General features: G+C 43.3%; 1 protein-coding gene across 1 annotated transcript in view; it reads right to left on the bottom strand.

Moving 5' to 3' along the window:
* Window positions 1-14,344, bottom strand: part of Dnah9 (dynein axonemal heavy chain 9) — a 362,388-nt gene that overhangs the window by 159,686 nt on the left and 188,358 nt on the right. The window contains exons 39-41 of the mRNA XM_087910517.1: window positions 10,680-10,845; window positions 8,418-8,520; window positions 7,694-7,933 (exon numbers count right to left, since the gene is read on the bottom strand). Of these exons, the coding sequence (XP_087766643.1) occupies window positions 7,694-7,933; window positions 8,418-8,520; window positions 10,680-10,845 (509 nt within the window). The remainder of the gene's footprint in view (window positions 1-7,693; window positions 7,934-8,417; window positions 8,521-10,679; window positions 10,846-14,344) is intronic.

Here is a 14,344-nt window from a genome sequence, read left to right as displayed (position 1 = left end):
GAAAGGACATTCACTAGACGAATAGTGAAAAAAATGTCTATCTTGAAAGAGGGAGAAAGGAAAACAACAGAAATATACAAAAGTTCCACAAAATACAAGAAGGAAGAGAGAGGAAACTGCATGGAGGATACACAAACAAGCAGCACAGGTAGGCCGGATCTCAGACATGTTATTAGGTCTCACAGCATGTGCAGACGAACAGTATCACGGAAAGGCACAGCTGCCAGGCTTGACTTCCAAAAGCTTCGTATCCTCAAACATGAGAATATAGAAAATCTGAGCCTAAGAAAAAGTCTTTGAGAAACTAGATATTAAAGTACCAAACAATTCCATTAAAAATGGGGTACAGATCTAAGCAGAAAATTCTCAACAGAAGAATCTCAAATGACCAAAAGACATTTATGGAATTGCTCAGCATCCTTAGTCATCAAGGAAATACAAATCAAAATGACTCTGAGATATCATCTTACACCAGTCAGAATGGGTAGGATCCAAAACACCGATGACAGCTTATGCTGGAGAGGATGTGGAGTAAGGGGAACACTCCTCCATTGCTGGTGGGAGTGCAAACTTGTACAGACACTTTGGAAATCAGTTTGGTGGTTTCTCAGGAAATTGCGAATCAATCTAAATCAATACCCAGCAATACCAATCTTAGGCATATATTCAATGGATGCTCAATCATACCACAAGGACACTTGCTCGACCACATTTATATCAGCATTATTTGTAGTAACCAGGACTTGGAAACAACCTAGATGCCCCTCAACTGAATAATGGAAAAGAAAATGTGCTACATTAACACAATGGAGTATTGCTCAGTGGGGGAAAAACAATGACAGGAAATTTGCAAACAAATGAATGTAACTAGAAAAAAATCATAGTGAGTGAGGTAACCCAGATCCTAAAAGACAAACACATTATGTACTCACTCATAAGTGGATATTAGATGTAAAGCAAAGGATAATCAAGCTATAACCCACAGCCCCAGAGAAGTTAGGAAACAAGGAGGACCCTAAGAGGGATACTTGGATTGCCCTGGGAAGAAGGAATAGATGAAATCTCCTGGGTAAACTAAGGTCAGGATGGGTGGGGGAGGGAGAGATGGGGTATGGGAAAATGAAGTTTCCCGATAGTCATGTTGGGGGAGGGATGGCGAGGGAGATCAATGAAAGAGATTGTCTTGATAGAGGGGGCCATTGTGGATTAGGGAGAAACCTGGTACCAGGAAAGCTCCAGGGAATCACAAGGATGACCCCAACTAAGACTCCTAGCAATAGTGGAAAGGGTGCCTGTAGTGGTCTTCTCTGGTAATCAGATTGGTGAATACCATAATAGTCATCATAAAACCTTCATTCAGTAACTGATGGAAGCAGAGATCCACAGCTAAGCACTGGGTCGAGCTCTGGGAGTTCAGGTGAAGAGAGGAAGGAGGGAGTAGATGACCATGGGGAATCAAGATCATGACGGGAAACCCACAGACTCTGCTGACCTGGACTTGTGGGAGTTCAGACTCTGGACCAACAGCCAAGGAGCCTGCATGGGACTAACCTAGGCCCTCTGCATGTGGGTGACAGTTGTGTAGCTTGATCCACTTGTGGGGCCCCTAACAGTGAGACCAGGATCTGTCCCTGGCGCATGAGCTGACTTTTTGGCACCAATTCCCTATGGTGGGATGCCTCATTTGGCCTTGGCACAGTGGGGAAGAGCTTGGTCCTGCCTCAACTTGATATGCCATGCTTTCTTGACTCACATGGGAAGCTTTACTCTTTTTGAGGTGTGGATGGGAGTAAAAAAGAAAAAGAAAATTGGATTTTAAAAAAGAAAAAGGATGTCTTTCCTAACTATGGGTTCTCCAACCATGGGGTCAACAAACTTTGGATAACAAATATTCAGAAAATATTATGTCTGCACCAAATATGTGCATTTTTGGTCATTACTCTCCAAACAACAAGTAAGGACAACCACTTACGTAATATTTGTTTTGTGTTAGGTATTATACATAACCTAAAGTTATTTGAAGTAGATGGGATGATGTTTGCAGGTTACATTGAGTATCATGGCATGGGTGGACTTAGAACCTTTATGTATTATGATTGAGACTTTGGTTCAATTTCCAGAATTGGAAAAAATGATAAAATAACAATAAAACTATTCTACTATTCCATATAAATGGCCTAAGTATCTGAAGACTTCCACATCTATAAGGGTCCAGTATCCTGTAGACACATATGGGTAAGTAAAGTCACTGACTAAAGGAATATGGGTTAGCCATGTTGTCATCAGACAAAGTTAACTTTAAGGCAAGAGCTATTTTTGTAGGTAAAGAAGTACATTTAAAATATAAGCAACAGTTCAGGAAGATTGGATAATTATGAGTATACCCATATATACATAAAAAATAGAATTGTTTAAATTCCCATACATCATCTGTCCAGAAAACTTCAAAGTGTAAAAAAAAATGAATAGGACCAAAAAAAGAAAAAAGAAAAAAAAGGAGAAATGGACATGTTTTCACACACCGCTTGGAAGATTTTCACAAATCTTTCTCAAAGTTTGCAGAACATATAGATATTTAAAAATCGGTAGCAATAAGAATGTATTGAACTTAAATGGCATGATTTAAAAGCTTGTACTGACCGGTGTATTGATGAACCTATACCCAACATCTGAGAATACATTTCTCAAAAGTGCATGTGAATTGAATTGTGGGAAACACAGAAAATTTCAACGAATTTCTAAGGAATAAAATCAGATGAAATTAGGTAGTTATCATTGAAAAAAATCCAAAAAAAGCTTCTAATTGTTTGAAGACGAACGCTGCACTGATGATCAGAAACCTTGCAGCATGGGGAAGTCTGCCTGTCGCCAACATCAGTAGCAGCAAATTTTATAAGCCTAAAGTGAACCCTACAGAAAAATCAAGTAGACAGGGACTGAGGTAAGAAGCCATGTCAAGAAATGAGAAGATAAACTGCAGGAATCCCACACCCAAGTTAAATAGGAAGGCAACAAATAGAAGAACAAATATTAGTAAAATATATTTAAAAAACAAACATCAACACAAAACAGTCAGTAAAGTCAAATGCTGGTGCTTTGTTCTATCTAGAAAGACAGACAAATGAAAAAACAAACAAACCCCAAAGGACTAGCAGTTGATAACCCCTCTGCGGAAGTGACAGAAGAGAAGGAATGCCACACGTAACTGATACTCAGAATGACAGCTAGAGGACCCAAGGTCAAATGCAGCTGTACCTGTGGCCACAAAGCCTTTGCAGATGCTACAGACGTTAAGCCTGCTGTGTAGGTGGGCCTCTAGCAGCCAGCCGAAGTCTTTGGGGGAGACAGACAGTTTCTTGGGAGAACCAAACTTCTGCCTGCAGGAAGCCTTCAAAGATACCAGGAAATTGTTGACCTACTAGGTTGTTCCATGATACTGTGGCAAATATGCGCTACAAAATGCAGTAGTGCTGTGCGTATAAAACAGATCGAATTTATAATTTCACCCTTCTGCAAAGAAAATGCTAGGTGGCTGTCCACATGCTAGGAAAGCACAATGTGGTGTTTTACAAAATCTCCCAGAAGTGGAACCAAAAGGGATAAAAAAAAAATCCGAAGTATTTTATTTAGATTTCATAACCGGAGGTTGGCAAGAGAGGAGATTTAGCGCTGCAGAGGTAGAAATGAAGGAGGTTAGCAGAAAAACAACCAAAGGATGTGGGGAGAAACCACATTCCCAGGAATGCCAAGTTATCTTATGATCCAAAAGTAATTAATATAATTTAGCATGGTATCAGGCTAGGGAAGAAGAAAGGTTTTAATCATTCAAGCAGAAAAGCAGATTTGTTAAGTTTCTGTGCTCAGCTGTGAAGGAAACTCTTAATAAGCCGAGAAAAATCATCTTCTCATGGCAACGAGCACCCTCAGCAACCTATGGGAAACAGTGTACCACTGAGCTGTTAAAGCTTTTCTCTCTGAAAAACACTGACGATGGAAAGAGTCTGCCCTCACACTCCTCTTCAACACTCTACTGGAAGTGGGAGCCAACAAAATACCACAAGAAAAAGAAATAAAAAATTAAAGATTGAAAGAAATAGAGATATTACTTCTTTTGAGACAGGGTCTCGTTGTATTGTTCAACCTGATAGGTAGACCACGCTGGTCTCAGGCTCATGGCCGGCCTGGTCCTCTGTGTCTGTAATGCTAGAACTGAAGGCCTGTGACATCGTGCCCTGCCTTAAATGTTACTTTTAAATCCAACAACAGGACTAAAGAAATAAACAGCAAAAGAAACATTGGATGAATTAGTAATATTGACTTAAACTTTATTGTTACAAAGTTGAGATCTAGGTCCAAGCAAAGTTCGGTAGTTTTGAGGGCTAGAAGAGAAGGAAAGATTGAAGGAAAAAGAGAGCTGTGGGGGTGCTGGAGAATTTTATTTTAGTTCTTGAGCAAGGTGTAATTTCAAGTGTGGTCACTTGTGATAATTAACCAAGCCATTTTCTTGGGTCCTGTGTGTTTTCTGTCTGTGTGCTATACTTTAATAGAATTAAATTAATAGAATATAAAGAAAATTTAAAAGAAAGACAATAAATGAGAGTAAGTTCTTGTGGCCTCACCCTTGGCCTCTTTTTCCTCATTAACTCTCCTAGGCATTTATTATCCATAAATACAATGTGGAGGGAGGGATAATGTGCCACCGAGGAGTCTTGCCTTCTGGGGTTTTGCACTTGACCATGAGGAGAATTATCTCTTGGCCTTTACAGTTCCTGTTATAGCCATCCATAGTCGCACTGACTAGCAACGAAGTGCTCAGGAACTGTGGACGTGTCTGGTGCAAACTGTGCGCTGTCTTAATTTGCTCTGTGTGGCCCTGAGAGGGGGAAATCGGCTCATGACTTCTGCTACCAGGCCCCACTCAATTCTACTGCGATTTGTAGGGAAGGAAGTTCATACAGAGCATGAAATGAGCTGGGTTCTGTGTGAAGGATATGTCTTATATTGACTGTTCAATTCGCCCTTTCATTTTTTTTCCATCAGGCCTTCAGATAAACTGTTGAGCAAGGAAGAAATCAGGAGGCAGAGGTCAAGTTCTGAACTTGAAGCCATCCCTTGGTGCGGTTGGTGGGGCATGGGCAGGGCTGTGTAGCTGGAGTTGAAGGGAGGCAGCCCTCCATTGTGGGTGTACTCTCCATTGCTATGGCAACTTGCGGACAGCTGACAGGCTGCCAAGAGGCCAGGCTGAGATGCAGAGCCCAGGAGTTGCCACTCAGGTTGCTTGAGTTAGGCCAAGACAGGCAAGAAGAAGAAGACTCAGTTTTCATTCCAGCTTTCCTACCCTTTCTGGTTCTTCCTTGACATTGTATCCATTACACAAAACAAAATTGGAATAAAATACCCCCTTTCTTGAAGCCATTTTGTGGCTCTAAATTACCTACACAGAAGGGTTGAGTATTCTAGCTGGGACCTCACAGGCTACAAATTACCAGTTCTGTGATCATGTTTAAGGAACCTCACAACTGTGCCATTTTTAAATTGAAATAGATACAGCCCTGTGGACCCATAGGGCACTGGTTCAAGGACCTCCTTGGGCATCATAATCCATGGACACTCTGGTATTGCTATAAAATACAATACTACAAGCATATAGCCTATGCAGATTCTTCTATATACATTCAATCACCTCTAAATTATGCACATCCTTGAATGAAGTTGATAAGGTAAATAGATTATTTATTTTACTATTAGTGAAATAGTGATCAGAAAGAAAACAATCAGTTCTGTACAGATTAAAGTCTTCAAAGCATTTTCAATCCACAGTTGGATGAATCCAGATCTGTGAAACTCAAGGTTAAAGAAGGCCGACTGTAGTCAGTGTTTGACTTCCTATGGCTGCTGAAAGGATTAGGTGAATTAATGGGTGGAAAGGCTTAGTGCTGTGCTCAGCAAATAAAAACTAAAGCTGAACCTTTCACAAGGGCCTCTTCAGGTTCCCAAATTATCTTGTAATCTCATCTCTTACCTCTCCACTACCTGCCACCACTGCTCCCACCCAGCTGACCTAGGCTGACACCACCTCGTCATTTCTGACTCCCTGAGTATTTACATCTCAGAAGTTAATGCTGGCCAGTAACTTCTCCAAGTCTCTACTGAATAGAGGCGATAATGTCTGTCTTAGGGCTTTTATCATTGTGGCAAACCCCCATACTCTGAAAGCAACTTGGGGAGGAAAGCATTTATCTAATCTTATAGCTTTCCCAAGGGAGTCAGGACAGGGACTCAAGTCAGAAGCCAGGAAGAAACAAGGAGGCCATGGAGGAGAGCCACGGCTTGTTTAGTCTACTCTCCTACTACAACCAAGGAGCATCTGACCAGGGAATTGCACAGCCTGCCTTGGCCTGAGCTTCCCACATCAATTATTAATCAAGAAAATGCCTTCCAGACTTGAACACAGGTCAATTTATAGAGGATTTTTCTCAATTAAAGAGTCCCTCTTCCCATATATATCTAGGTTTGTGTCAATTTGATAAAAACTAACCAAAACTTTCCTTTGCAAAGTATTGATAAAAACTAACCAATACTTTCCTTTGCAAAGTATTGAGGTGAGCAGTCAGTTTTAAAATTTCTAGATGACAAGGCAAATGTCAAGGCAGGAGCCGAAGCAAGGTTGCTTCTGGTCGGAGTGATTGACCCTTTCTCCTTTGGCACTGCCACTGAAGAGCAATGTGAATTTGAGCAAACATTTTTGCCTCTTGCTTTTCCTTTAGGAAATGCAGACAGCGATACCCAGACTCCACCACATTTCAGTGAATTTAAACATGGGTCTATGATATGAGCAATCTCTCCCTCAAATAATGCTCAAAACATAGAACTAATTTTGAATAAGCACAGACTTTTCCATGTACCAGGAACCTCAGCACCATAAGTTGTTACAGGGTAGTGGGTTTTTGGCTTCTGTTATTCTTGAGATAGGATATATATATACACACACACACACACACACACACACACACACACACACACACACACACACATATATATATATATATATATATATATATATATATATATATATAGTCTGACCTCTAACTGGCTATGACAGGATGATCTCAAGTTGAAGACCAGACTAGACCATATCTGAAACAGATTTGTTCTGGAAATGAATCTGGACTTTGTAGGACTGAGGCTGTATATGAGATGGTGAATGACATTTTAGGAATGCTGTAACAGGACTTCTAACTTTAGTTTGGGAGATATTTCTTTTCAACATAAAAACAATGAGTATAGGCAATCAAGGGGTCTAAGCAATTACTCTTCTTTTCCCTTCGTCCTTTTTCCTTTTGTCTTCTTTCCCTTCTCCTCCTCTTATTGCTCCTTTTCATTCTCTCTTCTCTTTCTAATTTCTTGTCCATCTTTTCCCTTATTCTTCCCAGTACACTAGGATACTGATGCTAGCTTTGGAAGAAAAGAACCAAATGGGCTGTCTTTGCTGAGAAATAGTATAGCTTTAAAATAAAACTTAGTTTTGTTGACATCTTCCTCAGGGAGCCCATGACATTCTTTGCCTATTTATGATCACAACTCCATCCAACGTGCATCTTTGCTGAGATGGATTTGCCATTCACCATCTATTTCATCAAGAACAGGAGCCGATGGACCACCTTCAAGCTTTCAGAGCCTCTCACAGACTTACCTGGAAAATATTGGCAAAATCTCTGAGATTGAAGATGTAATGGAATTTGATGGCCGTGGGCAGGAACGTGGTGGCAATTTTCTGGTGGAAGGTGACAGCTAGGTTGATCAGAGGAGGGATGGATTTCTGCAGGGTGGTGGGAAAGTTTCCCAACTTCAGGTGATGGGTCAGGATGGTGCTATAGATGGAGGAGAGGGCATCAGCCCCCGGGAAGGAGAGGACGAACACACTGAAGTGACGCTGCAGAAGGACACACGGAACATAGGACAGGCATGAGCTGGGCATCATTTATCACCCAGTGAGGATCACTGCTCTGGACTGGAGTAGGTAATCAAGATTCTGTATCTGAACTTAGGTTGAACCCAAAGTGACTGAAAAACTAATGGCATCAAAGTTTTGGCCAAAGATACTACATGGGATAGTGGGAAAAGAATCTGAATCTAAATCTGAGTTGGCACTGTGTCTATATGCCCTTGAGAAGGTAATTCCTTCTATCAGAAGTCTTATATTAAGAATGAGGGAGTTTGAGCCATGTGAACTCTGGGAACTCTTTGATCCCGTGACCCTGAGTCTAGGGGCTCTTATCCTAGAAATGCAAGTTGGTTTGCCCCTTTGGTAGGCTGGGCAGAGGAAAGGCCAGTTACTACTGATAGTCAAAGGCCATCAGCCCTGATAGATAGCATTAGGACTCAGAAGCACCACCCATGCTCCACTCCTTTTATACCTGAAGCCTTGGGTTGATGGTAAAGCTGCCTGCAGTGGGGTTCATACAGGAGATGTACTGTACATTCATGATCTCCTTTAGGGACAGCTTGTTCCGATCATACCTGAAACAGAGGCCTCCAGTGAGCCACCTTTGGTGGTATTTATCTGTAACCCAGACACTCAGGAGGCAGGAAGCCATGAGTATGAGGGGGGGCTGGGTCACATAGTGGTTTTCTCTCTCTCTAAACAGAATAAGCCAAACCAAACTTACCGTGAGAGTTATATGTGGGGGGTGAGGCAGGTAGCACTTCCTCCAGGTGAAGTAGGACAAATTCCATGATTCATGGGCTTAGGTTGTGTCTTACTTATTTTCTCTTGCTGTGATAAGAATCACAACCAAGGAAATTTCTGAGAGGCAGTGTCTGACTTGACGTATGGTTTCAGAGGGTGAGAGTATCATAGCAGAGAGAAGGAACAACCGAGAGTTCACATCTTAATCCACAACCAGAGGCAGGAAGGGTGCATGGGGAACTGCATGTGTCTTTTGAAACTTCTGTGTCTACCTCCTTCTCCAACAAAGCCACACCTCCTAATCCTTCCCCTAAACAGTTCCACCGACTGGGGACCAAACATAGAAGCCTATGGGGGCCATTCTCATTCAAACCACCATAGGTGTTAAAATAAAAAAAAAAGTAGAAGCCTAGATTTACTGAGAGACTAAGAAGAGATGACAACTCAAGACAACCTAAGAGAAACCCAGGATCTATGGAAATAGCCCAGGAGGCAAGCACAGAAGAGGACTGATAGGCCAGAAGAAAATCAGGGGGATGTGGCAGCCCAGAAAGCAACGGAAGTCAGCGTTCCTTCATTAGCAATGTAGAGCGAAGAAAGACCTCTCCCTGACAGGGTCCCTCCTATTCCACAGTAAAAATAGAAGGTTTGCAGGAACAGTTTAGTTTCGGGTGTTGGGGTGCAGAAATCAAGGACAAATGCATTCAAGAGAGAGTTGGAAGCTGAGCAGGAAGCAAGAACAGATAAGGGAAATTTAGTTACACACAGAAGACAGAGAGTATGGCCATAGGAGAATGATGTTTAACAAACAAAACAGAAGTTTCAATGACATGAAGGAGCCAGCAAAGAGATGGAGACAACTACTGCAGACTTCAGGAGTAGAACGCGATGGAACCAATACACAGGAGATATGCTTTAGGGAAGATGTCGTGGGAGCGTGGAAGGCAGTGAGCAAGGTCTACAGAAGTGAGGATGGACGTGGCAACGGTTTACTCAAAAACCCAAGTCATCAGCTTTGTTACACTGGGAAAGGAGAGGAGAGGAGAGTCCCTGAAATAGGTGTTTCAGAGATAGTACACGCCAAGAAAGGAAGCAAGAGGTCAGACTTTGGTTCTACTTCCTACTTAAGATGTGCGACTACAAAGCAAAGTTAAATGGCTTAGCTTTAGTCTATGTCTCCTAGAGTGTTTAGTAGTTCAAGCCCAGATAGAGGGCAAGGTGCTAATGGCATTTGACAGAGATTTTAGGAAGGACCGAGAAGCACATCATCACTGCTGTTCCTCTCTTATTTCTCTCTTGAACTCTCCCCTCCCACCACACACACACACACACACACTCCATTTTTACAGAAGGAGGAGGGAGGCAGACCTGTTTCAGATCACTGACTTTTCCTGGCCAGTGTAGACTGGCTGCCACTACAAACGTGGATGTTGTGAGATAAACTATGAGACTCTGCACTGCTCTGAAGACATCAAGCCCAACTAGGTCAGCTATCAGAGGACCCCTGCAGGGGGCCACAGTGAGAGCAAATCGGGAGTCCAGCTCTGTAGCTAGATGAAGTCTCAGAGAATGCAATGTGAGATAGTGTTTTCTTTTTAAAATTGTCTATCATAGCTCTATATTTGAAAAATAGCAATGGTGCACCTTGTGCAGCTTGGTATGTTTCCATATGCTTGTATAGCACACAGCCAATGAAATGCGAAATTCCCTTTCCACCATCTGACCGCTCTTCCAACACACCCATCCTTCCCAGTCTCCGGAGGTCATGGCAATGAGTCCTGTAAAACTGTAGCTTCCTTCTTGGGCAAGAGCTCAGCACTTCTTTGCCCTGAAAACTCTGCTCTGAGGGAGCACTCCAAGAACCATAGAAAACCCAAGGAATGGGGTTTACCCTGGGCTCCTCCTCTTGTGGCACTGGAGTTGAATGAAGTTTGTCACTGTGACCCCTAGTGAGCTGAGCGACCAGAAACCCTTCTGCAGGGACACTTACCAGTGGCCATAGTCTAGGTGCTGCCTGATGACAGTGTGGGGCTGTACCGTCCCGTAGGCATCCACCTCGGGCATGTTCATATCGTCAATGAAATAGATGAGCTTCCTGTTGCCTGGAGGGCCATAATTCCTGCCAGCTTTCTTTTCTAGAGGTTTCTCTAAAACGGCTGAGGAGAGATCCAGTCAGTTAGGGAAGGAAGTTTGAACCTTAAAAGTGAACGTTGAGGCAGTACATGCCCAGGGCAAGTTGAGGGGCGTTCTCATGAATGCTCAAAGAGCAACTATCAGACTGTTAGATTAGCCATTCTACAGGACCTGAAGAGGAACCTGGAGAGACCAGGCCGCAACTGTGGCACTACCCACCAGGCACTGAGCATCTTACTGTATGTTTTGTTAGCTTGTGTTTACTACCTAATCTAATTCTTACAACACAGGATGCTAAAATGCACCATCTTCCATTCCAGAGGTAAGGGTGCCAGGGCACAGAGGCACTCAGCTGCATTGCTAAGGGAGAGCCATCATGCAAAACCAAACAGCTAAGCCCCAAAGCCCATGCACTTGCCATTCTTGGGGTTCCCAGTTTTGGTTGTGTAACAGGTTCAAAACTGAAGCTTCATCCACAGTCACCAGACAGGCAAGGTCTTTATCCCTAAGAAACTCTACATAGAACTGGACCCTGGTAGGCCTCGCCACTGTGCCCAAGACACATAGGAGACCAACAGTTGAGGCTCCTGGACTCAGCTAGAGGCCCCTCTGACCCTGAGAGCTGTGGGATGAATCACTGGACATTTTGGCAACAATCTTGGCAGAATCTTCACCTCCTGGGGTTCTCCATGAGTTCGGGTGGAAGAACAGACTCAGAGAATGTCTGGGAGGCACCCAGCAGTGCCCTTGTCTGCCTTCAGTCCTATGGCTCCATATCAGTGAAGAACAGTGACCTTCTGAGCACTAAGTACAGACACATGCTCCTAGACTTGTCTTTCCCATTATCAAGCTAGGGGGAAGGATGTAGACACACCATTTCCAGCCTGATGGGGCTTGTTCCGAGCAAACTTAAGTAATAGGGTAGAGAGTTAAGATTCACTTTTTTTTTTTAGTAAAGCAATTAAATATTTATGGATTGCAAGAACCAACACTTTCTTATTACAGCTGGAAGCCCTAAGAACCATCTGATTTCTTCTCCTGAAAAACAAGTTTGTAAACAAGGAGGAAGTGTCAACAGACAAGGAAGGTGACAGATAGAAAGACAAGTTCCTTCAAGACGCTTGAATATTCTAATTTCCTGGGCCTAAGTTAAATTAAGTGTTTCAAATATGAATTAAATTTAAATTTAATTAGCATGCAATTAACATACACTATCAACCAATTAATCACCCAACACCTTCTCCCCCCCCTTTAAAGATATAACAACTATATACAAGATCTGTCAAAATGAAATATAATTAATGGGCTGCCAAGGACATGCTTTGAGAACAGTCCTGCTAATAGGAAACTTCTTCTAAGGAATACTTGTTTCTCCACCTCCCAAGGCAATGGTATTCAAATCAAACCCTTGAATTAAGCAGACCCTGTAATTTGGGTTGATTAAGCTCTTTAGATATCCACAGGATGGTGGAAAAGAAAAACACCCCTGTTAACAAGAAGTGGCCTTGGAGAGCACTGGATTGTCTCCAGTGGAATATGCGAAACACTCCCAAGAAAGGAAGGAAGAAAGAAAGGCAGGGTCTTCCGCCTTGTGGACCTCTCTCTGCTTCTGCTTACGCCTAAGCGGGAATGACACTGAAGGGGCAGTTCTGCTTATTGGTGGGGTTGGATGGACTGCCTTAAGTTTGCGGCACTGTGTTGATACTGATATTGCAAGACAAGCAGGACTGACGAGGAGAGCAGCCCTCCCTGAGTGGTTCCGACTGAGTTCTGACCTGCCACACACAGATCGAGTCGAGTCCACCCCATTTGTGTATATTTTTTACTGAATTTCTTGAGACCTGTGTGGAATGGCACAGTTCAGTCTGTGGCTTCAGGGAGCAATGCCATCTGTTTGAGATCCGTGTTTGTATTAATCCCGATCGCCATCTCTTGCGACCGCCATCTTCCATGTGAAGACCGGTTTAGTTTCGCGGTGGCTGCCGTCTTGTGCTCTGATTCTCCTGTGGCAGTTGTAGCGCTGCCCGAGTTGATCACGTTGACTTCCTGCTCCACTCCTTCTCATTATGCTTTCAAAACAGCAGAAGGGGAGCCCTTGGGAAGAGTGAGCCGGATCATGCCAGCGCCGTGCTTGAGCTCGCCACGACACCTTATTTCAGCTAGACTACCTCCTCACGCCCTGCTCTGACCACCTGCTTCTGAGACACGCATCCTTCACTGCCCCAGAGAATTTGCTCTGGTGGGGTCCTATGCCTGGTATCCTCTTCTTCCAAATACCAACATGACTTTTTTTTCCCATTTATTTACTCAAATATGCCCACCATATTTGACTAGGAAGTCAGGTCTTCCTAGTATTCTGGCTAAACTCAAGCCCCCACCATGTCTTTCCCCTACCTCTGTTTAATTTTTTTCTTTATGGCACTCATTACTACTTAATGTACTTTGATATTTATTATTTGTCTTGTTATCTCACCCACTCATTCCATATGAGAATCCAAACTCCTGAGAACAGGGATTATTTCGTTTCATAAGAATTCTTTAGCATACAGAAGAATGCTTAGGAAGGGTTTATTCAGTTGAGGAATGAATGAAAACATTATAGCAAGTCCCGAGGGTTGGCAAAAGAAAATCTTTCCTTCATACTGGAATTAAAGGCACAGGAGTTAAACAAGGAAGGTCGAGCTCCTTGTTGAAACTGGGATCTAGATCTTACAGTGCTGATCCCAACGCCTTTTTCCTCACTGGACATGGAAGCGACTTTTCTGGTTACTATAACAAAATACTGATGAAAGCAACTTAGGCTTGCGGGTACAGTCCATCATGGCAAACAAGGCAGGAAGCAGTTGGTCCATTGCATCCATCTTCAGGAAGCAGAGAGAGGTGAGTTTGCTTTATCCTGTTTGTTCAGCCCAAGACCCAAGCTATTGGAATAGTGCCTTTTATGTCTAGGGTGTGTTGTACCACCTCCGTTAATTCAATATAGAAAATTCCTTATAGTAGGATTGCCCCAGCGAAGACTCCTAGCAATAGTGGGTAGGGTGCCTGAACTGGCCTTACCCTGTCATCAGATTGGTGACTACCCTAACTCTCATTTTAGAGCCCTCTTCAGTAACTGATGGAACCAGATGCAGAAATCCACAGCCAAGCAGCAGGGCGAGCTCCAGGACTCCAGTTGGAAAGAAGGAGGAGGGAATGTATGAGCAAGGGAGCTGAAGATCACGACGGGGGAATCGACAGAGACAGCTGAACCAAGCTCATGGGAACTCACGAACTCTAAAAGGATGGCTGCGGAGCCTACATGGGACTGAACTAGGCTCTCTGCATGTGGGAAACAGTTGTGTAGCTTGGTCTATCTGATGGGCCCCTGGCAGTGGGACCAGGACCCATCCCTGCTATGAACTAGCTTGTTGGAGCCCATGCCCTATGGTGAGATGCCACGCTCAGCCTTAATGCAAGGGGAAGGGGCTTGGTCCCAACTTAATTTGTTAGGCTCTGTTGACTTCCCAAGAAAACCTTTACCCT

This window comes from Myodes glareolus, chromosome 9 (genome assembly GCF_982192425.1).
Source record: "Myodes glareolus chromosome 9, mMyoGla1.1, whole genome shotgun sequence".
NCBI classification, from domain to species: domain Eukaryota; kingdom Metazoa; phylum Chordata; class Mammalia; order Rodentia; family Cricetidae; genus Myodes; species Myodes glareolus.
This window is presented reverse-complemented; position numbering and strand designations above follow the sequence as displayed.